Consider the following 27,545-nt stretch of genomic DNA (forward strand, 5'->3'; position numbering starts at 1 on the left):
TCAGCCGGAAGACTTTAATGCAGGGGTCAGCAACCTGCGGCTCTGGAGCCGCATGCGGCTCTTCGGGCCCTCTGCTGTGGCTCCCTGTCAGGTGATCCCACCCCTCGCCTTCTCCTCCCAGTCACTCCTCACCTCCTCCTGAGAAGGTAAGGGCGACAGCGGGGGATGGACAAACGGCCATGGCAGAGACAGAGATAGAGAGAGAGGGAGAGAGGGAGGGAGTGGAGAGAGAGATATGTCTTAGGACCTGGTTATCTACGGGAGCGCCTACTACCACCAATAGCCTCCCACCGGCCGGTACGCTCTCATAGAGAGGGGCTCCTCCGGGTGCCGTCGGCCAAACAATGTCGACTGGCGGCCCCTAGGGGGAGAGCCTTCTCTGTGGGGGCACCTACGATCTGGAACGAGCTCCCCCCGGAGTTACGGAGGATCCCGGATCTGTGCACCTTCTGCTGCGCTCTTAAGACCTTTTTATTCCACCAGGCGGGCCTGACCTAATCTTTTCCCTCTTTTAAATTACGCAAATTTTAATTGGTTTTTAAATGATTGGGGTTTTAATATGTTTGGGCCAAATTTGTTTAATTCGATTTTACTTTGTTTTTAAACTTTATATCTATGTATTTTTACTGTTTGGCTGTTCACCGCCCTGAGTCCTTTGGGAGTAGGGCGGTATATAAATCAAATTAATAATAATAATAATAATAATAATAATAATAATAATAATAATAATAATAATAATAATAATAATAATAAGTCAAAAGGGTTTTGTGGTTCCCAATGTTTTTTAACAACTGGTTCTCTGCTCTAATGACCAGCTGGGTAGGCGTAACCGGGGGGGATCATGTTACTGGTGAAAGTGAGTGACATCGAGTTGGCCATGCCCATTGAGATTTTGTGGCTCCTGGTGTTTTCTTTTCTGTGGGAAATGGGTCCAAATGGCTCTTTGTGTATTTAAGGTTGCAGACCCCTGCTTTAACGGCTGATGGCAGTAATCTGAAAAATCGGGAAATTTAAAAGTCAGATTGGTCCTTCCTGATCTCCTTCCAGTGTTCTTTGCTCTGAATTAGTTGACCAAAAAGTTTGGGAAACTCACACTCCCAAGTTTGACTTTGGTTGGTTGTAAAACCAACTTCAAACCAACAACCAAGAGATCTGAGATCTTTTGAAAAAAAGTCAATACATTTCCCCCCTCAACTTTTGGTAGACCTGGCTGAACCCTTTTTCTTTCACACCTTTCTACGGGGAAGAGAAGGACCACCCAAGCAGGGAGATATTAAAACCAACCAAAAGTGCATTTCAATATGAGCTCGTCTTGACAGTATGATGCTCCTAGCAGTTTAATCAAGATGGGCTTAGAACGCTGGAACGCACTAAATGCTACAAATTACTGAAAGCTTTATTAGTCATTCTTTTGATTTCTTCTTCTGTAGGCAAACAAGTGTAGGGAAATATATGCAAACAAAAATGAGAGCAATATAGATCAAAAGCAATCACACCGATCGTAGTTTAGAGATGCTGCCTGAAGCGTCACGGATAATACTGTATTCATTTCCAGTCCTGCTGGGAAGATTCAGACTTCAATTTTGAAACACAAAAGGTCGAACTTTGGCTAAGTCTTGGCTAGGACCAAAAAAAAAAAAAAAAGCTCTTAGCAAATGGATCAAACAAGGATAGATTCTTTTGATGGGACAAATAGGAGCAACTGTCCAGAGTTCTGAAAGTTGGGGTCATCTCTACCTAATCTATTCAGGCAGAAGATCATATTTCATCAGTGAAATTAAGCAAGAAAAGTAAACCAGAAAAGCAGAAGTTCATTGTTAGTAACAAAGCCTTCCCAGTTCTTTAACCAGCCTGTCAGCACTCCAAGCTGCATTCACTCCAGAGCTGACATAAGAAGGAGAAGGTGGGGGCATCTGGCAAGAGGACGCTTGACTTTTCACCTACTTATTTTCCCTGGAGATACTATCCCCTAGGAGATGGGTTGGGAGGGGGGAAATTCCTTTGAGCTGAAGTAGTAGATAACAGCAGAGTGACTTGGAAGATGGCCAATGAGAAGCAGAGCAGTGGGGAAAGGAAAGGGAGGGTTTGGACCAGGAAGTCAGTGCTGGCTGCAACTGAGTCGGAGTTTCGATTGTTGTGCCTAATAAATGGAAGATTTTGATCAAGGACTATTTGTTTGAAATGCGGTTTATTTGAGACGACACCGAATCCTGACACAGCCATTGTTTTGATCTGTTCAGAAGCCAAGCATCACCACTTCCTCTGGTCTTAACAGCACCCCAAAAGTGAAAAGGATGCTGGCCGGCCAAAGCTCTTGGATTAGTATATAAACTTCCTAACTTTTCTGCCTTAAATGTCAAATATTCAGCCCCAAATATAATATTTGGAGCATGCTTGTTGCAAGTGAGCTTCTTAGTTATACATTGAATGCAGCTCCTTGTAAAGCTGGCTTTGTCCCTGATTCTGCTAACTCTCTTTTAGATCCAAGACTTGAAGTACATCAAGATTATAATATGATATCTAGTATCTGAAAGGCCTGACTTTTCCTAAGAGTAGAAAAGCATTTTTTTAGAACCAGGCTTTATAACTTCCTTCAACACTCCTGCAATAAATAGGTATGATAAAACTCTCAACAATTGAGAGAATATGTACACGTGGCAATGGGGAAATTGAAGATATTTCACATGTCCTATTGCAAGTTCTACAGGGACCTCAGATCAACATACATTCTCCTTCTATTACATCCAAGAACTTCTACGTGAACCATCTCCTTCAAGGATTCCACCGCTCGAGCAGTAGCAAAATTTTGGGCTGCCACAATGATCATAAGGGGAAAAACACTTCAAGAACTAAAGATCCTTATTCAGATAGCTATTTTTGCTTAGTTATTTTCCAATCATTTTTAGAGAATGTATTTATTTTAATCTTTAACTTCTGTGCTGGTCTGTGACTGTAATAAAGATTGGTCCTGATTCTACTATCTGCTCTACTATCCACTGCTATCTACTTTGGTTCTGCAACCCAACAAGACAGACACAGACTTCAGAGGATCATTAGAAAAAACCATGGCTACCAACCTGCCTTCCATTGAGGACCTGTATACTGCACGAGTCAAAAAGAGGGCTGTGAAAATATTTACAGACCCCTCGCATCCTGGACATAAACTGTTTCAACTCCTACCCTCAAAACGACGCTATAGAGCACTGCACACCAGAACAACTAGATACAAGGATAGTTTTTTCCCCAAACGCCATCACTCTGCTTAACAAATAATGCCCTCAACACTGTCAAACTATTCACTAGGGCTGCATTACTATTACTATTAGTTTTCTCACCGTTCCTATCATCCATCTCCTCCCACTTATGACTACATGACTATAACTTTGTTCCTGGTATCTTTGCAATTGATATTGATTGTTTCCTGATTGCTTATTTGTACCCTATGACTATCATTAAGTGTTGTACCTTATGATTCTTGACGAATGTATCTTTTCTTTTTATGTACACTGAGAGCCTATGCACCAAAGACAAATTCCTTGTGTGTCTAATCACACTTGGCCAATAAAGAATTCTATTCTATTCTATTCCAGGGACAGGTAACATATGGCTCTTTAGATGCTTGAAGTCCAAGTGATATTGTGCAGTGGTGGATCACGGTGGGAATTGAGGCCCAACATGTAGAGAGCCCCTGATACATGGCTGACTCTCGCCTAGCCTGTTCTTGCAGTTGGAAAAAAAAATCCTGAGTGCATTGGGTAGAATTCTTTTTTAAAAAAAAATAATAATTGCAGCCCTGGATGTTTAGCATAATTTGGGTTCTTTTTCCTCTTGCAGGTTGAGAGGGATTTTGAACGGGAATATGGAAAGCTTCAACAGTAAGTATTCTTAGTCATTTCATTCGGGTGGGTGTTCTTTCTTGGCTCTTTTCTCCCGACGTTGCTTTCCTTCCTTCCATTTATGTTCCTTTTCAGACTGACAGGCTCTCTGAGCAGTTTACAGAATAATAAGAAATTGCCTGTAATCAAAAACGACATGATACCAGAGGAGAGGAAACAAGATAACTTAAGCACCAGTTCTTAAATGTTTACTGCTCCTGTACAGGCTAAATAGGATGGAAATGGGGCTACATAGAGAGACCTAGATGACACCTTCACCCCCAGAGTTGATGATCTTCTCACTGACAGTTGTTTTGTTTAGTTAATTACAGGACTTGTGTGGCCGCCCATCTCGTACATTGACTCTAGGCCCGTGATGGTGAACCTATGGCACGTGTGCCACAGGTAGCACGCAGAGCCATGTCGCCTGGCACGCCAGTTCAGCTCTGGCGCATGTTCGGGCCTTCTGGGCCCACCAGATGTAGGGAAACAGGCTGTTTCCTGCCTCCGGAGGGCCTGGGAGGGTGGGGGGGGGGGAAGGCCAGTTTTTCTTTCTCACCTGGCTCCAGATCCTCTCTATGCATCTGGGGAGGGCAAAAACAGCCTTCCCCACTCCCTCCGGAGGCCCGAAATGGCCCGTTTCCCAACTTCTGGTTGGACAGGAAGTGACTTTTTTGCTGTCCCCATCCTCCAGAGACTAGTTAGGGAAACAGGCTGTTTCCTGCCTCCAGAGGGCCTCCGAGGGGGTGGGGACCAATCAGAACACACCTCCACCCAATCAGAACACAGCCAAGCTCCCACCCAATCAGTTCACACCCCCACTGGCAGTTAAAAGGAAGAAACAGCTGCGATCACACACATTGCTCCTAGAAGCACGAAGCCAAGAACACCAGCCTGAAGATGACGAATGAGACTTCGTCGAAACGTTGCCAAGACACCTCCAATTTTACGTGGGAGAAAACCCGAATAACCAAAGACCTACATACAAACACCCGCGAAAACCTCAGAAAACAAAGTTTGCCAGTTTCTGACAATTATTTCCTCTTTCTGGCAAAAACCCTCCCATTGGCTGAAATGGATTTAATGATCCATTTAATGATCACTTAACGACTACAACTTACAACTGGGCTCAATTACGGTCGTTAAGTCAAGGACTTTCTGTACCATGTTACTGCTTACATAAAGAAAGTATCTTCCGTGTAGGAATTTTGTAATGTGAAACAGCTGGGACTTCGTTCTAAACTATTACAACACTAAGCTGGCTTGTTCTTTTTTTTAAGAGTCACCTGTGCTTCCTTGGTCTTTCTGGAATTGTCTATTTGATCCAGGTATCATCCTGGCTTCCTAAGTTGCTACTTCTGTGTACATACCTTGGTTTAGTCTGAGTCCTTCATGCCAGGATCTGATTTGTTTTTCAACTGCTTGGTAGCCATTGTTTCCCATGTCTGCCTTGTATTTGAACAATACACAGGAAAATATGAACCTTTTATTCATATTTCTCAACCTTGGAAACTGTAAGACGTGTGGACTTCAAATCCCAGACTTCCTCAGCCAGAATTTCCCAGCATGGCTGGTTGGAAAATTCTGAGGGTTGAAGTCCAAATATCCTACAGTTGTCAATGTTGAGAAAACCTGTTTATATTGATCAAGGTAAGAGTCAACTGTCATCTTCCTAAATCATAATAATCATAATAATAAAGTATCATCTTCCTAAATCATAATAATTCCATAAGACACCATTGCTGTGTTCTCTGTGTGAAGGACAACAGACATACAAGTTTATCTGAGGTGTGCCTTCTCTACATTAAATCAATTTACCTTTATTTAATGTTATAATGTCAGCAGTCTCCAAGATACAAAAGACTTACAGTATCGTTCCCACCTATTTGACCAGTTTTCAGCAGTCTGAAGAGAAAAAGCTCTAGGAATTCTCTTTATTTCTTCATTGTTTGATGCATTTCCTGCTACTGGCTTGGTCGGACAGGAATTCTGTGACAGGAATTCTCTCCCAAGAAGAAGTTTGAGACACTTCTTTTAACTCCTCACTTGGAAAATACTAATCTTTGTTTACACGCAAGGAGAATATAGAGAGGTCTCCCAAATCCATGTTGGTTTAATTAGTTAATTACGCACTAATTAATTCATCGGTTTAATTACATGGTGAATATGCAACAAATGCTTTTAGACAACGTATAGAAATGAACAGAATCCAGTGTCTTGGCACGAGATGGAAGTTAAGAGTTATGCAGGGGAAAAAAAAAAACCCATATTTTTGTTAAGACGATACGGTAATGAGAGAAACTGCAACCACTTAGATCATATGCAGTTATTTATATGCTCACCTCCTGCATACTGAATTCCATTTGTGCTTTTACTTGATTTCTGTTCTGTAAGCTACTGGGGAGTATCCTTGGGAACAGGGATTTGCCTTGATGCCTTTTCAGTGGTACATGTAGTCCTCAATTTACAGCCAGTTCCTTAGCAACCATTCAAAGTTACAACGGATCTTCCTAGCATGTATTTACAACCTGGATTCAAAGTTCTGATGGTCCTTCCACCAACACCACCATATTTATGAGGGTTTGCAGTATCGCATTAATGTATGTCTGTGAATAAGATAGATAGATAGATAGATAGATAGATAGATAGATAGATAGATAGATAGATAGATAGAATTGATGATAGATGGGTGGATAGATGATGATAGAGATGATAGGTGGATAAAAGGTAAAGGTTCCCCTCGCACATATGTGCTAGTTGTTCCCGACTCTAGGGGGCGGTGCTCATCTCCGTTTCAAAGCCGAAGAGCCAGCGCTGTCCGAAGACGTCTCTGTGGTCATGTGGCTGGCATGACTAAATGCCAAAGGCGCATGGAACGCTGTTCCCTTCCCACCAAAGGTGGTCCCTATTTTTCTACTTGCATTTTTTACGTGCTTTCAAACTGCTAGGTTGGCAGAAGCTGGGGCAAGTAACGGGAGCTCACCCCATTACACGGCACTAGGGATTCGAACCACTGAACTGCCGACCTTTTGATTGACAAGCTCAGCCACTGAGCCACCACGTCCCTTTTGATAGATGGATAGATGATGATAGATAGATAGATAGATAGGTAGATAGAATTGATGATGGATGGATAGATGATGATAGAAAGATAATAGATGATGAAGATAGGTAGGTAGGTAGGTAGGTAGGTAGGTAGGTAGATAAATAAATAGATAGAATTGATGATAGATGGATGGACAGATGATGATAGAAAGATGATAGATGATGAAGGTAGGCAGGCAGGCAGGCAGGCAGGCAGGCAGATAGATAGATAGATAGATAGATAGATAGATAGATAGATAGATAGATAGATAGATAGAATTGATGATGGATGGATAGATGATGATAGAAAGATAATAGATGATGAAGATAGGTAGGTAGTTAGGTAGGCAGATGGATAGATAGATAGATAGATAGATAGATAGATAGATAGATAGATAGATAGAGATAGGATGATAGAGATAGGATGATAGAGATGATAGATAATGGATAGATGATAGATAGACAGATGGAGAGAGAGAGAAACTTCCCCACATTAGACTCATGTCAAAATGTGTTGAAAATACGGTTTTTCCAACCAACCTTTGGAAACCAGCATCGACACTTTCCTTTCTACAGTTGACAGTGGAGCTGCTTTGCGTTTTACTGATATGTTCAGAATTAGTATGATGCTTATGGGTTTTCCATTATTCATAGATTTGTAAGCCACCTCGAGACCTGTAATTGTGGAGGTGCAGAAATACTGTAAATTAAAAAAAAAAAGCGAAGAAGCAAGTTAAAGAAAGCAGGGCCAAGAAAAAAGCCTGAACTGATTTACATTAACATAATGACTCCCCAGGTATGCAGGATGTTCCCTCTTCTGTCACATTAAGTATGATAGTTGCTTTGGGAGTTCTGTATGATTCTTTGCAAAGCATGTACAAAATAAATCTGCAGAAGCAGGGTATCCATAGGGAGATCAAAGGACCGCCTGTTTTTTGTTTTTTCTTACTGCAGTTCATTGCATGTGCAATTCATGTTAAAAAGGAACAAAGGATACAACTATACTGTCAACAGTCACCATCTGTGCATATACCTTTTCAGAGAAGGAACAATTTTGGTCCAAGTGTATTGGTCTTCCTGGGCTAAGGGCATGTAGACGTTGAGTCCTCCATGACAAATGGATGGAAAAGTTAGAAAAAGCTGAATTCTTGTTTACTAAAAACTTCCATATCCGATGATCTCCAACAATTCTTCCAAATCATGGATTTATTTATTTAGCGTATGGCTGGTCACACACAGTATTATAATCCACATTCAGGAGCGAGATTGGTCTATAGTTCTGGATCAGAGTTTTATCTGTTTCAGGTTTCGGGATTAGGGAAATGTAGGCTTCTGTCCATGTAGATTCCGGGGTATTTTAGAGTATAGTAAAACCTCATTAAATAGATCTTTAATATGCAAACTAAGTGAGTCAAAGACTCCTTTATAAAATTCACTAGGAATCCCATCCGGTCCTGGAGTTTTGCCATTGGCTTGTTTCTTGATAGCTACTGTTATTTTCCCAACTGTAATTTCTGCATTTAAAATTTCTTTACAGTGATCCGGAATCAACTCCAATTGTAGATTCCGGAGATAACTCTTGAGTTTATCTTCCTGATAGATTTCTTGGCTATATAAGGAGGTATAAAAAATTTGCCTTTTTGCTCTGTAGTACCTACCAAGTTTCCCATAGAGTCCTGTAAAAATTCGATCTTTCTAGATTCTGCCTCTTTTCTTAATCTATATGGCAACCACCAGCCCAGCTTGTTAGCATGCTCAAATTGATTTTGTCGACATTTCCGGATTTTATTCGCCAAATCGTTTTGGTCTAGGATAGATAATCATGGAAAAAAGTGCAAAGAGCAACCAAGATGATTAAAAGCCTGGAGACAAAAACTTATGAAGAACAGTTGTAGGAATTGAGTATGGCCAGTCTAGAGAAAAGATGGACCGGGGGGTGATATGATAGCAATATTCCAGTATTTGTGGGGATGCCACAAAGAAGAGGGGCTCAACTTATTTTCCAAAGCACCAGAAGGCAAGACAAGAAAGAATGAATGGAAAGTAACCAACGAAAGAAGTAACCTGGAATTGAGAAATTTCCTAACAGTGAGGGCAATATTAACCAGCGGCTTGCCTTCAGAAGCTGTGGGTGCTTCACAGTGGTGAAATGTAAAATCTGTTACTACCGGTTCTGTGGGCGTGGCTTGGTGGGGGGGGCGTAATATGACTGAGTGGGCGTGGCCAACTTTTTTTTTTTAACTTTTAAAACCATTGTTTAAAAAATGCTTTTAAAGCCTCTGACGATCCCAGCTGACTTGACTGATTGGCAGAGGCTTTCTTTTTTTTTAAAGCCTCTGACAATTCCAGCTGACGTGCCTGATCGGCAGACACTTTTTTTTTAAAGCCTCTGACGATCCCAGCTGACTTGCCTGATCAGCAGAGGCTTTCTTTTTTTTTTAAAAGCCTCTGACGATCCCAGCTGACTTGCCTGATTAGCAGAGGCTTTCTTTTTTTAAAAGAAGCCTCTGACGATTCCAGCTGACTTGCCTGATCAGCAGAGGCTTTCTTTTTTTTTTTTAAAGCCTCTGACGATCCCAGCTGACTTGCCTGATTAGCAGAGGCTTTCTTTTTTTAAAAGAAGCCTCTGACGATTCCAGCTGACTTGCCTGATCGGCAGAGGCTTTCTTTTTTTTTTTAAAGCCTCTGACGATCCCAGCTGAGCCGCGCGATCATCAGAGGCTTTTTTTTTTAACTTTTAAAAGCATTTTTTTGGCCAAAGAGGTTGTAGAAAAAATGCTTTTAAAAATAAAAAAAAAATCCTCTGATGATTGCGCGGCTCAGCTGGGCAATGGGGGGGGGGGCAGGGATTTTTGCTACCGGTTCTCCGAACCACCTGCCTCCATCGCTACCGGATCGGGCGATCCGGTCCAAACCGGGAGCATTTCACCCCTGATGCTTCATCACTGGAGATGTTTAAGAAAAAACTGGACAGCCACCTGTCTGAAACGGTATAGGGTCTCCTGTTTGAGCCGGGGGTTGTACTAGAAGACCACCAAGGTCCTTCCAGCTATATTCTGTTTGATATTGAGTGTGGTGTCGACTGCAATATCAGCTAGGCTAACCCAAGTATCATCTTCTACAGCTTTGGCAAGGAAGTGTTTCCTTCCAGCACCCAGCCTTGTTTTAATATTAAATATGAGCCATTAAATATTAGCCAACAAGTGTGCAGCGGCAGCCAAAAAAGCCAATGGAACCCTAAATTGCATTAACAGAGGGATACAGTCAAGATCTAGTGAGGTATTAATACCACTCTATAAAGCCTTAGTAAGACCACACCTAGAGTACTGCATCCAGTTTTGATCACCTCAAGATGTTGACACTCTAGAAAGAGTGCAGAGAAGAGCAACCAGGAGGATTAGGGGACTGGAGGATAAAACATACGAAGAACGGTTGCAGGAACTGGGCATGGCTGGTCTAGTGAAGAGAAGGACTAGGGGAGACATGATAGCAGTTGTTCTAATATTTGAGGGGCTGCCACAGAGAGGAGGGGGTCAAACTATTATCCAAAGCACCCGAAGGTCAGACAAGGAACAATGGATGGAAATTGAACAAGGAGAGATTCAACCTAGAAATAAGGAGGAATTTTCTAACAGTGAGAACAATCAACCAGTGGAGCAGAAGTTGCCTTCAGAAGTTGTGGGAGCTTCATCACTGGAGGCTTTCAAGAAGAGACTGGACTGCCATCTGTCAGAAACGGTGTAAGGTCTCCTGCTTGGGCGGGGGGTTGGACTAGATGACCTATAAGGTCCCTTCCAACTCTGCTAATCTGAATCTTGTTGGCCATGGAATATATATTCCCTATGTTTGTCCTCTTCTGGTCGTCTCGGTTGGCTCCTACATCTCACAAACCAAAATCCAGCGACCATCTTCTCACTTTTCCTCCCGTTCCTCCTTTCTTGTCATTTGCAGTTTGTTTTGCACTGAGAGAGAGAGAGAGAGAGAGCTTTAATTATATGCATTTTAAAACAAAACTATTTTTTCTATTTTTAGGCTGGAAGATCAAACGAAGAAGCTCCAAAAAGATATGAAGAAAAGCACAGATGCAGATCTAGGTAGGCGAATCTGCTGTACTGAGTGAGATTTGAACCAGTTTTGATTTTTTTTTTCTGTGCCCTTTTTTCCCTAAGCTATTTAGCCACAGTTCATTAAGCCTCTGTTGAGTTTTTTCATTGGTCAAAATGTCCATATATATATATATTATTATTATTATTATTTAAATTTGATTTATATGCCATATATATATATATATATATATATATATATATATATATATATATAAAGTCTTCTAAACTATATCTTACAAACAGATTAGCACAAAGGAATAACAAATACTTTCCAACAGCCTGCAAAAGAAAAAAAATTATCCAGGGAATTCCTGATTAAGGCTGGATTTAACTTGGCTTTGGACACTGTGATAAGCGTAGGAAGCAGTGAGTAAACTGGCAGTCATTTCTTCTGTTTGTTCTTTTCCTACTGACACAGCTGTTTGCTTCTGAGATTTTGGAGAGAAACATCTGGACTCCAGGTGTTGATTTTCTCCTGCCCTTTTGTCCTTTCTGCGTTGCGTTCTGTGGCATCTCCAGTAGGAACTCAATTGTGTCCAATCCCATCCCATCGAACGTGGCGTCTAAGCAAACTGAAAGGAGAGAAATGTAGATCGAGAACCAATTAAGGGCCTTAAAATAATGGTAGAAATAGTCCAGCAGCTTTTTACAACTCCTAAAGTCGATAGTAGGTATTTTGCTGTAGCCGCAGATTGTAGAAAACAAAACAAAAATTATACTCCCATGTTCCTCTGATTCTAAAAAATGTCCTCGGTCTTTTTTGTCCTCACATTATTTTGAAGATAAAATTAATGCATTACCAGAGCAAGCCAGGAATGAAATGAAATGAAAAGGCCAGAGTGAGGGGGAAATGCATATTTTTCTCCTAGAGGAGAAAAAAACAATTTTTTGTCATCAGAGGAACCATAAATGTCACTTCCCTAAATGAGAAAGTGAGGAACAGTTTTAAACTTCAGGGCAGTTCACTGTTTGCCTCCTGATAAAGGATAAAAACATTTAAATAAATGTTGTTTTCTTTGGTTTTCTTGGAAACCGAAAAAGCTTATGAGTCTGAATGTTTATGTAATTTTCTGAACAGAGGATTCAGCTATGCATAAATGCAGAATTTGAACTTCTTTCTGGTTCTGAGTTGACCCAGAAATTCTAGTAACAGAATTGCAGAGCAATCATCTGTACCATTCTGGTTTTAAATATAAAAAGCTGGTTCTCTGCTTTTCCTTATAAATTAGCCCCCAAATTAGGAAGATTTTTTTTCCTTTCTCCTATTTTCCGTCTCCTTCCTTCCTTCTATCCATCCTTCACTTCCTCCCTCCCTCCCTCAGAATTCCTTTCCTTCTTTTCAAGGAGCATCGATAATGGATCAGCCCCAGAGGATTTGTGGGAAGATGCTTCCCTCAGCCTGCTCCTTCTTCGGCTCTGAAGCATCATCACAAGTTTACCTATTTTACGACTTAAAACCCAAACATTATTTTGCATTTATAGATGTACCGTCCCGATCTCTGGAGCTGGGGCAACCATCTTCTAATTTGGTTTGCCCTCCTTGCTAGTAACAGAAACTGGAAACACTCAAATCTGTTCAAAGGGGGTTAGTTAGACAAATGCATCCAAGCCTTCCTTATAAGTAACTAACTGGACGCCGTGCTTTGCTACGAAACTATGTGATCGGGCGTAATAAATTGACACTTAAAGCCCGAAACTTAATTTAGAATGTGTAACTCCGTAGCATCAGAGTGTGTTAATATAAGGCAACTGACAGTTGGAACAGAGGGGGAGGGGGAGTAGAATGTCCTAGCCCACAGGCCGGATGAGTCACATGTTGGCCACGCCCATGCCCGGTTTTGCAAAGGGGTAGCATCAGAGCATGTTAACATAAGGCAACTGGCAGTTGGGACAGAGTTCTTTTCAGGTAGGGAGGGGGAGTGGAACGTCTAACTCCTTAGCATCAGAGTGTATTAATATAATACTGTATATGGAATACTAATGATCCGATGGTCATTTCAAAAAATCATTTCTTAGCGAGCACCTAGAAGCCAAGGGGAACATACATGCCAAATTTCAAGTTTGTAGGCTTTACCGTTCTGGAGATTTCGTGACGAGTGAGTGGTATTTGGCTTTTATATACAGTATATAGAAGATTGAGAAATGTACCAATGTAAGCTGCTAATGTGCCTTCGCTAGAACCAAGAAGTGTGGCAGAGACTCCATTCTATTCTCTCTTCCCTACTCTCTACTAGTGACATCAATTCCCTAATGTCATCAATGTCCAATGAAGGAAGATGAGCAGGAGAGCCTGTATCATTCTGGACAAATGGTTGTCCAATCTCTTCTTCAAAGCCTTCAGTGATGGAGCACCCATGAAGTTGTTCCATTCATTGATTGCTCTCACGGTTAGGAAATTTCTCCTTAGTTTTAGGTTACTTCTCTCCTTGGTTAGTTTCCACCCATTGCTTCTTGTCCTGCCTTCAGGTGCTTTGGAGAATAGCTTGACTCCCTCTTCTTTGGGGCAGCCCCTGAGAGATTGGAAGATGGCTATCATGTCTCCCCTAGTTTCTCTTTTTATCAAAAAAAATGTTTCTCGCCTTGCCTTTTGGTGCAAGTTTTGTGGGTTTGGTCAGGGGTGAAATGTAAAATTTGTTACTACCGGTTCTGTGGGCGTGGCTTGGTGGTGGTGGGGTAATGTGACTGGGTGGGCGTGGCCATCTTTTTTAAAAAAAAATTTTCAAAGCATTTTTTCTAATGCTTTGAAAAGCCTTTTTGCCGATCAGGCAACTCAGCTGGGATCATCAGAGAGGCTTTTTTAAAAAAATGCTTTGAAAAGCCTCTCTGCTGATCAGGCAATTCAGCTCGGATCGTCAGAGACTTTTCAAAGCATTTTTTTAACCACCTCTTCGGCCAAGAGGTTGCCAAAAAAAAATGCTTTGAAAAGCCTCTGATGATCCCAGCTGAGCCGCACGATCATCAGAGGCTTTTTTTTTTTAACTTCTAAAAGCACTTTTTTGTCGGAAGAGGTTGTAGAAAAAATGCTTTTAAAAGTAAAAAAAAAAAAAGCCTCTGATGATCGTGTGGCTCAGCTGGACATGGGGGGGTGGGGCTGCAGGGATTTTTGCTACCGGTTCTCCAAACCACCCACCGCCATCGCTACGGATCGGGCGATCCGGTCCGAACCGGGAGCATTTCACCCCTGTTGTTGGTTCAAATCTCTTGCTCTGTTTCTTACAGCAAATAAGTAGCTGTAACCCTAGTTCAGGAGCATTGCGATATGAATCTGAGAAACAAGTCCCACAATTTCTGAAGTCCATGTACTGTATCTCAAAATGACTGCAGGCCGCAAAATATTATCCACCAAAGGCAAAATAGTAAGAGTCCTCCTAGCCATCCCTTCTATCCCCCTGAGAATGTTCTCCCTGTCACTTCATCCTACATTTTCCTTTTTTTTCCTGGATAAGTGGATAACATCTGTAAACAAAACATTGTGCAATAGCTGACTTTTACATTTATTTTCCTGGAATGTCAATAGAGCTTAATGAAGCTCAAAAATCGATGGTGACAGAGGTCTTGCATACCAATTAATATTAATTCCCATTAATTTGAAGACGTAAAACTTATCTTTAAAACGTCTTAAGGGGCAGGGGCCCAAGGGCACCCAGAAAGGTGTACACATTTATGCCATAGCAACGTGATGGTGAATTTATGGCACGTGTAGCCATATCGGTGGGCATGTGAGCTCAGCTCCAGTGCGCGCCAGCTGATTTTTCTGGCCTTTTGGGCCTACTGGAAGTAGGGAAACAGGCTGTTTCCTGCCTCCAGAGGGCCCCGGGGGGTGGTGTGGAAGGCCCGTTTTTCTCTCTTCCCCAGGCTCCAGGGCCTTTCTAGGAGCTTGGGGAGGATGAAAACGGCCTTCCCCACCACCCCAGAGGCCCTCCGGAGGCCGGAAATGGCCCGTTTGCCAACTTCCGGAGGGACTGTAACAGTGGTGGGTTCCTCCCGGTTCAGCCCGGTTCCACCGAGTCGGTAATGATGACGATATGACATCACTGAACCGGTTCTGCGCCTCCCGCGTTATTCTTACCTTTTATTTGGCCCCACCCCCAATCTATTGCTGCCTCCTGAGTCCCAGCTAATCGGCTAGAAGGAAAAAAACTGTTTAAACTCTTGCCGCGGGGCTTCAAAGGGCTGCCCTACAGCTGATCAGTGTTAAAAGGCAGTGTGGTGGTAGACCTGTGCCTCCAAAAACAAATGAGTAGACCGGTGCCTGCAAAAATAAATGGGTAGACCAGTGCCTCCAAAAACAAATGAGTAGACCGGTGCTTCCAAAAATAAATGGGTAAACCGGTACAGCTCTGCAAGCAGTTAAAAGCCTGGTAGGCCAGTACCTCTGCTAAATCCTAAAGAATTGTCACATGACCATCAAACCACGCCCACAAAATAAGCCACGCGCACAGAACCGGTAGTAAAAAAATTTAGAACCTACCCCTGGACCGTAAATTGGTAAACGGGCCATTTCCAGCCTCCGGTGGGGTGGGGAAGGCTGTTTTCGCCCTTCCCACACTCCTAGAAAGGCCCTGGAGCCTGGGGAAGAGCAAAAAACGGAACCAGCATGCCAGGAGTGTGGGAGGGGAGTGGGGGGGGTCACATGTGCCGGGGTGGGGCGCATAGAATTATGGGTGTGGGCACGCGTCCGCGTGACAAACCCCTCCTCCCTCCGCTCCTGGCACGCATGTCCAAAAAGGTTCGCCATCACTGCCATAGCACCTGTGCAATTTGAACCCAGGTTCAGTTAAAATTCATCGACGCCCCTTGATCCAACCTTAGTTCTGGGAAAGGATGCTCCTACGCTTTGACTCTGAAACTGTCCCCGGGACAAAATGTTCTAAAATGTGCTTACAAACACCTTAAGCAGCCTAAATGTTTTTCCCCCCCCGTATATAAACCTCACTGCATTCGTCGGGGTTTTTTACACCTTGCTAACTTTGCTTTGCCTTCATTATCTTGTCACAGCTGCCAGAGGATATATTTTTATTTTATTTTTTTATTTTTTTTGTAAAAACTACCGAAAGCTGCGAAAGCTTAATCGGTTGCGATTTGTTAGCTTTGAAAGAGCTGCGGTGAAACTACGCAGCCCTTAACAGCGCTGAGAAAAGGCTGCCTTTCTGCTTGTCTAGCCACTTCTGCGTCTGTTTTAAAAGGAGCCTCCGCTCGGGCACTTTTTTCTAAATGGCGCCTTTAAATAATGCGGACTTGATTACCTATGAGTGTTTATCCTGATGTTTGCACAAATTCATTAATAGCTCTTCTTCCAAGCCACCAGTTAGCGTTCCTGGAGAGTTTTCCCATTAGCATTTTATGCACTCCGGAGTGTCTCCGCTTTTATGTTTCAAGCTTATTGTGAGGTCGGGAGACAATGAATGAATTCCTGAAAAGCTGGATTGTGAATCCCTTGACCTGTCACCGGTTCAATTGAAGAAGCTAGCTTAAGAAAAGCAAAATTTGCATTCCAATCATTAAGCCGGCTGGCTCTGGGCAAGGAATAATTTCAGACTCTTATTTTTGCATTAGGAAAATAGAAGTATGATGAATGGATACTTTTTTATTTATTTATTTTATTTATTAAATTTTTATACCGCCCCCTCTCCCGAAGGACTCGGGGCGGTGAACAGCCAAGATTAAAAAACATACAATATAAACATTAAAATACATTTAAAACAAAATTAAATCCAAAATGGCTCCCCAATTTAAAACGCCTTACCCATAACCCTATAATTAAAACAAATTTAAAATTTCCACATTAAAAGGGGGAAGATTTAGGCCACTTTTTATAAGGAGAAGTGTTTTGACCTAGGCTTCCCAAGAGTATGAAGCAGACTCCTTGTCTCGACAAAATCCCCTTTTAATTAAGTGACTGTGAATTCTTCTCATTCACATCCAGCAACGTCTTTCAAGGGAGAAGTTACAGTCACAGACCTTATCTGTCTTGGAGAGCTGCCAGGCCGATATCTTCAAAACTTGGCAAGGAGTCACAAACCAATTAAGCGAACTAATTGTCTCCTGCAAACTCCACTCCCCCTTTCGCTCCTCTTTTATTCCCTCTGGGAGGGGCCCTTCATCGTCCACCTCTGGCCTTACTCCCTAGTCAACCCTTGTTCTTTAGCTGTTCCCTTCATCTGTCAACTCTGTGCATGTGCACACTGGGAACAGGCTCCAGCTGTTCCTCTGCCTCACTGATGTCTGACTCCGAAGGCAGCTGGTAACTGGCATCTGGCCCTGGTTCCCTCTCTGCCTCCGACGCAGAGCCCTCATCCGAGCCTTCCCCAGACTCCAGGACTGGCCCATGTTCCTCCCCAACCTCCTCACTGTCCGAATCTGCTGCCAGCTCTGCTGAATTCTGAGAGTTGAAGTCCGCCAGGCTTAAAGTTGTCAAGGTTGGAGACCCCTGCTCTATAGCAGAGTTTAACCTTGGCAACTGGCTGGGGAATTCTGGGACTTGAAGTCCACACATCTTCAAATGGCCTTGGTTGAGAAGGCTATGTATGTAAGGCTACAGTCTGAAGTCACAGAGGTTAATTATGGCCCCAAATATTCTCTCTTTTTTTTTTTTGCATCTCCCAGAGAGACCTCTGATCACAATTGTTGTTTTGTACAATTTTGAGGTAGGAAATTCAGGGGAGATCCTAATACAGGTAGTCCTCGACTTAACGACCACATTTCTGCTGCTAAGTGAGGCATTTGCTAAGTGAGTTTTGCCCCATGTTACGAACTTTCTTGCCACAGTTGTTAAAGCGAACCCCTGCAGCTGTTAAATTAGTAACACAGTTGTTAAGTGACTTTGGCTTCCCCGTCGACTTCGCTTTGTCAGTAAAGTCCCAAAAGGGAATCACATGACCCCGTGACACTGCACCCGTCGTAAATATAAATCAGTTGCCCAAGCATCTGAATTTTGATCAGGTAGTCATGGGAGTGCTGCAGCGGTCATAAGTGTGGAAAAACGGTCATAAATCGAGGACTAACTGTATTGACTTAGTCCATTCTAAAAGAGGAAGGAGAATAGGGGAAGATCCAGAAGTCCATCTGTCAGGAAAAACATTTTTTTCCTGTCAGGAAAAGCCTACCATACTTTTCGGAGTATAAGACGCACTTTTTCCCCCCTAAAAGAGGGTGGAAATGTTGGTGCATCTTATACACCGAATGCAGCCATTTTTGGCCTCCCAAAGCCCCGCCCTGCGTGTCCCGTTTTTTGCAAAAAACGGGTGTGTTTTTCGCAAAAACAGGGTGCGCAGAGGCTTTGGGAGGCCTGCAGAGTGCTCCTGGGGCCTGGGGAGGGCAAAAATGTTTTTTTTTTCTTGCTTACCTCTTTGAAATCTTGGTACGTCTTATACACCGGTGCGTCTTATAGTCCGAAAAAATACTGTATTTTCCAGCTCTATATTAATGGTGTTCCCCGACTACCAAAAAAATATATAAATAAATTCCCCTTACCCTTTCTACCATCGAAATCAATGTGTATCTCTTAATAGCATCAATCCTTAATCAATTTCTCCCTGAATTCTATCCCAAATATAGCCATGTCAAAGTCTGCTGTCAAAATCTCATCGGATCTCATGGCCAATCCTCTCTGTGAACAAGACCCTAAATTTCTCGAAATGGTGATGGCCCTGGACACGGCAATGAAACGAATGGATTCTTTTAACCAAGAGAAGGTAAGTTTTGCTCTGGATCTATTCCTGAGGAGGAAGGAGAAGTTCTTCCAAGTTTGACATCCTTAATTGTGAAGTTTTCCTTGATCGTTCCACACGGTTCTTGTCAAGATTGTAATACTGACTTTATATATTAGAGGATGTGCAAAAGGGGGTACAGATGTTCATGACTGGTATTGTACAGTGCCAGCAGCTACACCAGCTGTGTACGCATCTCTCAGGATTTTAAAAATCACTTAAAGTTATTACGGAGTGAAATTTGAAATAATGACAAAGAACAAAATAGGCAATTAATTCTTAACAATTTTGAGATTTAGAATAGTAATTGCCACAGAACAGTAAATTCTCCAACCTGCGCTTCTCGGGCTGGGATCTGCAACCAGGTGAATTTGCACAATTATTAGATGTAAATCAGAACTTCCTGAATTTATTAAATCTCAACTCTTATCAGAGGTAATTCTTTTGGCTTACCTCTCGTGAGTGGCACAAGCTGCATCAACCCAACTTCTGTCGGGGTTCCCTGAGTTTGGTCAGGAGTGGACTGCAACCGGTCCACCGAGCACACGCATACCTATTGCGCTGGTGCGTAGCGTTCAAAATACCGCAATTTGAAGCTCAGCTGCTTACCTTCTAAGGCAGCCCGGTAAGTAAAACAGCGCAGAAATCAGCTGTGCTGAGCAAATCAGCTGAGCCAGAAAGGAGGAAATATAAGACAGGATAGGGCAGGGATGGGTGGGCGGGGCCATCTGATCATCGGAACTACCGGTTTGTCGGAACCCGTTGGAGCCGGGAACAGCCCATCACTGAGTTTGGTTGTTTTCCTGCACTGATGATGTTACCTAGCTTGGTATTTGAAATACCTTCAGGAAAATAACCAAGCTCAGAGAGTACCAGAAAATCAGCGATTCAACCCTAAACCTCATCTGATCTCTATTGTTGGAATTCAACTTTTGCCTGGTATGCTTACTCGTAATGGCTTTTTATATTTTGTTGTTTGTTTTTTTTAAAAAAACAATTTCATTCAAGGTTTTAAAAACAATGATTAAAAACTAATGCTAATGTAAAGTAAAAAAGAAAAAAAAAGATCAAAGAGAAAGCTAAAAGCACGAGAGAGAAAGAAAAAGAGAAGAGCAAGAGAAAAAAAAATACAAAGAAGTGGCTTCCAATCTTCTTTGCAGTAGCTATAAGTATAAATATACCTCTTACCCAGAGGTGGGGTTTCAGCAGGTTCTGACCAGTTCTGGAGAACCAGTAGCGGAAATTTTGAGTAGTTCGGAGAACCGGTAAATAACACCTCTGATTGGCCCCACCCCCATCTATTCTCTGCCTCCCGATTTATTTATTTATTTATTTATTTGATTTACATGCCGCCCTTCTCCGGAGACTCAGGGCGGCTTACAATGCGTTAAGCAATAGCCTTCATACTTTTGTATATTTATACAAAGTCAGCTTATTGCCCCCACAATCTGGGTCCTCATTTTACCTACCTTAGAAAGGATGGAAGGCTGAGTCAACCTTGAGCCTGGTGAGATTCTAACCTACAGTAATTGCAGACAGCTGGTGTTAATCACAATGCTTTTAGTCTGCTAAGCTACCAGGCCTGTCCCAGCTGATTGGGAGGAAATGGGGATTTTGCAGAAACCTTCTCCTGGATTGGGGAGGGAATGGAGATTTTACAGTATCCTTCTCCTGGAATGGGGTGGGAATGGAGATTTTATAGTATCCTTCCCCTGCCACGGCCACCAAGCCATGCCCACCAAGCCACACCCACAGAACCGGTAGCAAAAAATTTTGAAACCCACCACTGCCTCTTACTCTAAGGTTGCAACGTGACTCTCTTCTTTCTAGTATCTATCCTGTCCAGGCATCAAGCCACGGGTGCTATTCAGTAGGTTCTGGAGTACCGGTAGCGGAAATTTTGAATAGTTCAGAGAACCGGCAAATACCACCTCTGGCTGGTCCCAGAGTGAGGTGGGAATGCAGATTTTGCAATATCCTCCCCCCCAGGAGTGGGGAGGGACTGGGGATTTTGCAGTATCCTTCCCCTGCCACGCCCACCAAGCCACGCCACGCCCGCCAAGCCACGCCCACAGAACCGGTAGTAAAAAATTTGAATTCCACCACTGCACCGAACCCATAAATCATTGAGTTAATTTTGTTCTGTTTTTTCACAAAATCTACATAAAAGGTTTCCAGGCAGCTGTACAGATATTGTACTTTCTCTAATCACAGACTTCAATTTGGCCATCTCAGCAAGTTCCATCAGCTTCACCAACCAGCCGACCATTGTAGATATCACTATATCTTTCCATCTTTGTGCACACAATACAAAAACAGAGTTCCATAACTTTTTCACCCCACCTGATTGTCCATCATTCTTGGCTCCTTATATTTTGGATTAATTTTAAGATTTTATGTTATATTATGAACCACATTCCCATAATAACAATCTCGTATTATGAGTACCGAATATAATGGTACAGAATTGGAGCGAGAGTAGATCCATTAAGAACCAAGAGAGCAAACACCAACGTATTTAGAGAAATCTTTACACTTAGCTAAACTGTTCGGGGTTTTTTTGGGGGGGGGTAAAAATCCCAACAATTAAAAAGAAGGAAAATTCTGGTGAAGATTTAACATGCTCAGTAGCCACAGAATACTTAATTTAGCTGAAAAATGAAAACATGGAAAGGAAACATGGAAACAACAAGAGTGGAAAAGAACATATTTGGAAAATATGGAGTTGGATATGAAGTTCCAACAAGTGCTTCTCAACCATGGCAACTTGAAGATGTCTGGACTTCAACTCCCAGAATTGAAATGGGGAATTCTGGCTGGGGAATTCTGGGAGTTGAAGTCCAGACATCTTCAAGTCACCAAGGTTGAAAAACACTGGTTCAAGTGATCTGCCTTGCTGGTTATTGAAAACATTTCTTGTTCTTCTTCTTCTTCTTCTAACAGGTGAATCAAATCCAAAAAACAGTCATAGAGCCCCTGAAAAAGTAAGTTGTGATCTTTCCATGTAAGCAACAATCTTTTGCAATCTTTTTTACAAACGAACGTGATTTAACATGGGAGCGAGAAACCTGCTTTCCCTCAAGGCTTATTGGGTGAAACCTACAGCTTGTGAAATTCTGCAGATCCCAACTTGTGTTTAGAAAAACAACAAACCCAGAATTTTTAGCCTTTGTTTTAGAGAGAATATGCAAGCAAAATAATATAAATTAGGAGTGAGTGTATATTAAAAAAAAAAAATCACCAGCAAGGTATTACAACTCTTTTGCTCATTTGCTGATAGATTAAAACCTCTTCCATTATTTATTTATTTAGTGTATGGCATACAATGTCAGAGAATTCTACATCGACTAGACACCTAATGTAGTCCTGACAGCCTAAATTGCTAATTCATTTTGTTTGACACTTGCATGCCTATTCTTGGTGCACCATAGTGGGCGAACTAGCTTCACACCAGTTAACTAGTGGAGCTCGGGTTGCTCACTCTTCGGCTTGTCTCGCCTCGCCTTGTTTTGTAATATCTCACGTCTGGCCAGGTCCAGTGTCAGCTTCTGCTCTCCGCACAAATGAACGTAGCTAGATTTTTTTTCCTCCCACCGAAGTGGTACCCATTTATCTACTTGCAATATTGCCTGCTTTCAAACTGCTTTTGAACTGCTGGGTGAGCAGGAGCTACGGAACGAGTGACAGGAGCTCACTCTGTCTCACCGAGACGGACTCGAACCGCTGGAGTGCAGATCATTTCTGATCATTCGGTTCCAGCATCATTAAGCCTCTGAACCAAACACACCAAACCACAGTTTGGTTCAGTGATGTCAAGCTGGCTACGCCCCCTGGCCACGCCCCCACCCTCCCGAGGTCAAGCACAACCCTGATGCGGCCCACAATGAAATTGAGTTTGACACCCTTGCCCTAAGCTATTCCAAAAAGGGGTTGAACGTAACATATTCTATGTGAAAGATGTAGTCAGATTCATTTAATTAAAAGTACATTTTTGTTAAAAGGATTGAGTAAGTTTGAACAGATTTTGAAACTCGGTACACAGTTCGTTTCCCTGCAAACTATCCAGAGATCTCTTATTATTTGTCAGGCTTAAAATGGAATCAAGTCATTCAATCCCTATCTAAATAAAGTTTCTCGGGTAGATGGTCCCAGCTTTGGGGCTGGGGGGGACGGGTGTTGGGCAATCTAATTGCAAGAAATTTATCAACTTCCTTTTTAGGAATAGCAGCCTCCTTCCTAAAACTGGAAAAAAAAAAGTAAAAATATTCTGTTTAAAAGTGCATTTTAGCCAGGCATATATTCAGATTTTTTTTTTAATTATTGCAAGTCTCTGAGCTTCTTTTTTCATGTTTCTTTTAAATCTTATTAGCATTTACTTGAGCTATAAGCCAAGCATCTGAGCCTCTTTATAGAGAACTTCTATTACTACAATCAAACGAGTGCCGAAATCTTTAGATTCACTTTGTTTTTATTACAAGGAAGTTGTGCGAGCGAGAACAAAATGACTTTAATAAGACAGCGAGTGAGGCAAATTGCTCCGTAACACCTTTTGTTTCACTTGACATTTTTTCCTGCTTCTAAATTAAAGTCTAAGGCAGTTATAGGGTTTATTGCCTGTTAGGAACGAATCGGGATTCGGGAGCAAGGTGGTTGAAAGTAGCTCTGGAATTTTGTTAGAGGATTTGTTTTTCCATCTTCTTTTTTTTTTTTTTTAATTTGATTTATATGCCGCCCTTCTCCGGAGACTCAGGGCGGCTTACAATGCTTTAAGCAATAGCCTTCATTCTTTTGTATATTTTATACAAAGTCAGCTTATTGCCCCCACAAACTGGGTCCTCATTTCACCTACCTTAGAAAGGATGGAAGGCTGAGTCAACCTTGAGCCTTGGAGAGATTCGAACCAGCAGAAATTGCAGGCAGCTGTGTTAATAACAGGGTGCACTAAACCCCTGTACTATCAAGGCTCTTCCTCCTCCTCCAACCGCTTGGTTGAAACCATAGACCAGTTTAGAAGCTTGCTGGGCAGAATTGACGGAAAGCTCCGGAGTTCACAAGAACAGTGCTGAGATTCAGCCGGTTCGGGCGAGCCGGTTGTTAAATTGCTGGCTGGCCCTGCCCCTTCCAGGAGTCCCCACGTGCCCCATTTTGGCTCCCAGGTAAGTGCAGGGAGGCCTACTAGGCCCAAAATGGGCCGCAGGGGGTGTGGTGCGCCCACCCCCCGCAGCCCAATTTTGCTCCCAGGAGGCTGCAGGGACGCCTACTAGGCCCAAAATGGCGTATGGGGGGGAGCTCCACGCTGCCCCCCCATGGCATGTGTTTGCTCCCAGGGGTGTGCAGGAGGCTGAGTGCCGCCTCCCACACCCTCTGGCCACACCCATCATGGCCACGCCCACACAGTCAGTCATTAGGGCGGAGAACCAGTTGTTAAATTATTTGAATCCCACCACTGCAGAAGAGGACTTGTGTATGGCTTCTTGTCTGCCCTTAATGGCCTCCAATTGTCTTCTTCTATAGTGGTCTTCCTCCAGCTGATGTCCTTCAAATATGACGGGATTGGCAATTTCTAGGTAACGTAATTTTGCTGGTTAGGAAATTGGGAGAGCATCTTGTCTCCAGCCCCATATTTTATTGTGCTGTCAGCTCGAATATTTGATTCATTCATGGGAAGACATTAAAAGCGAACAAGTTGAAGCAGGTTGCCGATGTTGTACCGAATTGAGTACCAAATATGTTTTTTTTATTTGGGGTTTTGCAGTGAAGGGAAAAACCTGCCAGCATTTAACCAAAAGCTCATTATACTATCTGGAAAGGCAGATGCAAATGAAAAGGAATGGTCTGTGAAGCACATCTGGATGAGGAAACTATATAGAGTTTCCTGAGAATCATCCTGCAGATATAGCCAAGGTTCTCAGAGATCTCTGAACTAGAAAACATTTTTATCTGGTTGTGTGAAAAGATAGACCCTATAAGAGCTCTGAAAGAGGGACCCGGTGGCTCAGTGGCTAAGACGCTGAGCTTGTCGATCGAAAGTTCGGCAGTTCAGCGGTTCGAATCCCTAGCGCCGCGAAAGGGGGTGAGTTCCCGTTCCTTGTCCCAGCTTCTGCCAACCTAGCAGTTCGAAAGCACGTAAAAAAATGCAAGTAGAAAAATAGGCACAGAGATCAAAATAGGTCTTCAGACAGCGCTGGCTTTTTGGCTTTGAAACGGAGATGAGTACTGCCCCCTAGAGTCGGGAACGACTAGCACATATGTGCGAGGGGAACCTTTACCTTATAAGAGCTCTGGAAGGACACTTATACAGCTTCCTGTGGTTTTCTATATTGATTAGGACATATGATTGCGTGTGCAGACACAATAAAGAATTACGACGTGTGCCTATAAGAGGTACATTCTAACCAGATGAGCTATTGGCTGAGTTTTATGAAGACGGGCCATATAGCCAGAATGGGTTTAGCATTGGGGTTTCCGTGGGGAAGGAAGTTTAGAGTGGGATGGCTGCGTTCACTCTATCAACCTCTGAGTTGGGCATTTGCAGGGGGGAAAAACCCCCAGGCAAACATGATGCTGGCTTAGCTTTTCTCCCACTTCCCTACCCTGGTTTTTTGGGAGATCATTAAATCTCAGAAATTATCAAATCTGAAACCTAATTCCCTACTGTTTATCTCCAGAGGCCTTCCTTCCTTCCTCCCTCCCTTCCTTCCATAACCAACTCCCTTCCTTCTCTCTTTCCTTCCTTCCTTCCTTCCTTCCTTCCTTCCTTCCTTCCTTCCTTCCTTCCTTCCTTCCTTCCTTCCTTCCTTCCTTCCTTCCTTCCTCCCATGACCGATTTCCTCCCTCCCTCCCTTCCTTCCATGACAGATTTCCTTCCTTCCTTCCTCCCTCCCTCCCTCCCTTCCATGACTGATTTCCTTCCTTCCTTCCTTCCTTCCTTCCTTCCTTCCTTCCTTCCTTCCTTCCTTCCTTCCTTCCTTCCATAATTTTTTTTCTCTTCCTTCCTTCTCTTCCAATTGTCTTGTTCAGCTCCATCCAGTCATCCACATTTTATCCAAAATTAATTATTATAGCCCCCAAATTAGGATTTTTTTTCTCTTTCTCCTATTTTTCTTTCTTTTTCCTCCCTCCCTTCCTTCCATAACTGACTCCCTTCCTTCTTTCTTTCCTTCCTCCCTCCCTTCTATGACCAGTTTCCTTCCTTCCTTCCTTCCTTCCTTCCGTCCGTCCGTCCGTCCGTAAGTTTTTTCTCTTCCAATTCTCATGTTCAGCTCCATCCAGTCACCCACATTTTATCCAAAATTAAGATATTATAGCCCCCAAATTAGGATTTTTTCCCTTTCTCATATTTTCTTTCTTTTTCCTTCCTTCCTTCCTTCCTTCCTTCCTTCCTTCCTTCCTTCCTTCCATCCATCCATGACCTCCCTCCCTGCCTCCCTCCCTCCTTTCCATGACCGACTTCCTTCCTTCCTTCCATCCGTCCATCCATGATTTTTTTTCTCCTCCAATTCTTATGTTCAGCTCCATCCAGTCGCCCGAATTCTATCCAAAATTTAAGATATTACAGGGTCATAAAAACAGGCCATTCTCATGTTTCTCTCTGCTTTGTGATCTTGCATCTTCTGTCTAGGCTGGCGGGAGAGGGAAGGAGTGGCATCCAGACAGGGTTTGCTCTGCGTTCGAGTTGACTGTCCGCTTGGTTGCATCAATGGAGGATCTGGAAAGACAAGGGGGGGGGGAGAGGCTAAAGAGTATATTCATATTATCATCCATTTTGAAAAAAAGCTGCCGGAGCTATTTATCTGTTGCTGGGAAGCATTCTACTTCTCCCACCTAACACCCGGTAGGTCAGAGATGAGTGAGAATGGCCTTTTTTAAAATAAAATAAAATAAAATAAAATTAAGCATTGCTTTCCCCAGAGGAGATTCTCCTCCCAAGGCCTCACCCAAGCTTCCCGAGTCCAAGAAAGGATTTTTTAATTCCAACAGCTGCATTTCATTACTCCCCCTTCAATGGTGGTCCGTAGAATTTATTAGTTTTCTTTTTTTTATTGTTGTTAAAGATCAATGCAATTTGGGCCATTATCATCAGTGGCAATACAGCCTAATCAGAATCAGATGCAAAATCAAATGCTCTCCACTTTGGCGCAGCCCCAGAAGCTGCGGGAGGGGCTTGGCCAGTTTGGAGGCTGAAACGGCTTTTCCTCCAAAGCTGCAGCGGCTAAGTGCGGGAGGGAGGCAGGCCCAGGTTCCCTACCTCTAACCACGATCAGAGACCCTTCTTAATCAAGCAGGACCATTTGAAGCAGGAACCAGGCATGGCTAGTCTTGCGAAGAGAAGGACCAGGGGAGACAGGATAGCAGCGTTCCAATATTTAAGGGGCTGCCACAGAGAGGAGGGGATCAAGCTATTTTCCAAAGCACCTGAAGGCCAGGCAAGGAATAATGGATGGAAACTGAACAAGGAGAGATTCAACCTGGAAATAAGGAGGAATGCTCACAGATAGATACACAGACAGACAGGATGGATGGATGGATGGATGGATGGACGGACAGACAGAGAAGATAGATACACAGACAGACAGGATGGATGGATGGATGGACGGACAGACAGACAGAGAAGATAGATACACAGACAGACTGGATGGATGGATGGATGGATGGATGGATGGATGGATGGACGGACAGACAGACAGAGAAGATAGACAGACTGGATGGATGGATGGATAGATACACAGATAGATACACAGACAGGATGGATGGATGGATGGATGGATGGA

At 42.9% G+C, this 27,545-nt stretch overlaps 1 protein-coding gene across 1 annotated transcript in view; it reads left to right on the forward strand.

Annotated features, from left to right (window-relative positions):
• Positions 1 to 3,840: 3,840 nt before the first annotated feature.
• The window catches only part of LOC139326287 (bridging integrator 3-like), a 69,718-nt gene continuing 46,013 nt past the window's right edge, over positions 3,841 to 27,545 (forward strand). The window contains exons 1-4 of the mRNA XM_070956448.1: positions 3,841 to 3,875; positions 10,992 to 11,053; positions 18,623 to 18,759; positions 21,718 to 21,758. Coding sequence (XP_070812549.1) covers positions 11,026 to 11,053; positions 18,623 to 18,759; positions 21,718 to 21,758 — 206 coding nt within the window. The 5' untranslated portion in view covers positions 3,841 to 3,875; positions 10,992 to 11,025. The remainder of the gene's footprint in view (positions 3,876 to 10,991; positions 11,054 to 18,622; positions 18,760 to 21,717; positions 21,759 to 27,545) is intronic.

Source organism: Pituophis catenifer, unplaced genomic scaffold (genome assembly GCF_029215685.1).
Source record: "Pituophis catenifer annectens isolate HBS135680 unplaced genomic scaffold, rPitCat1.0.hap2 SCAF_31, whole genome shotgun sequence".
NCBI lineage: Eukaryota > Metazoa > Chordata > Lepidosauria > Squamata > Colubridae > Pituophis > Pituophis catenifer.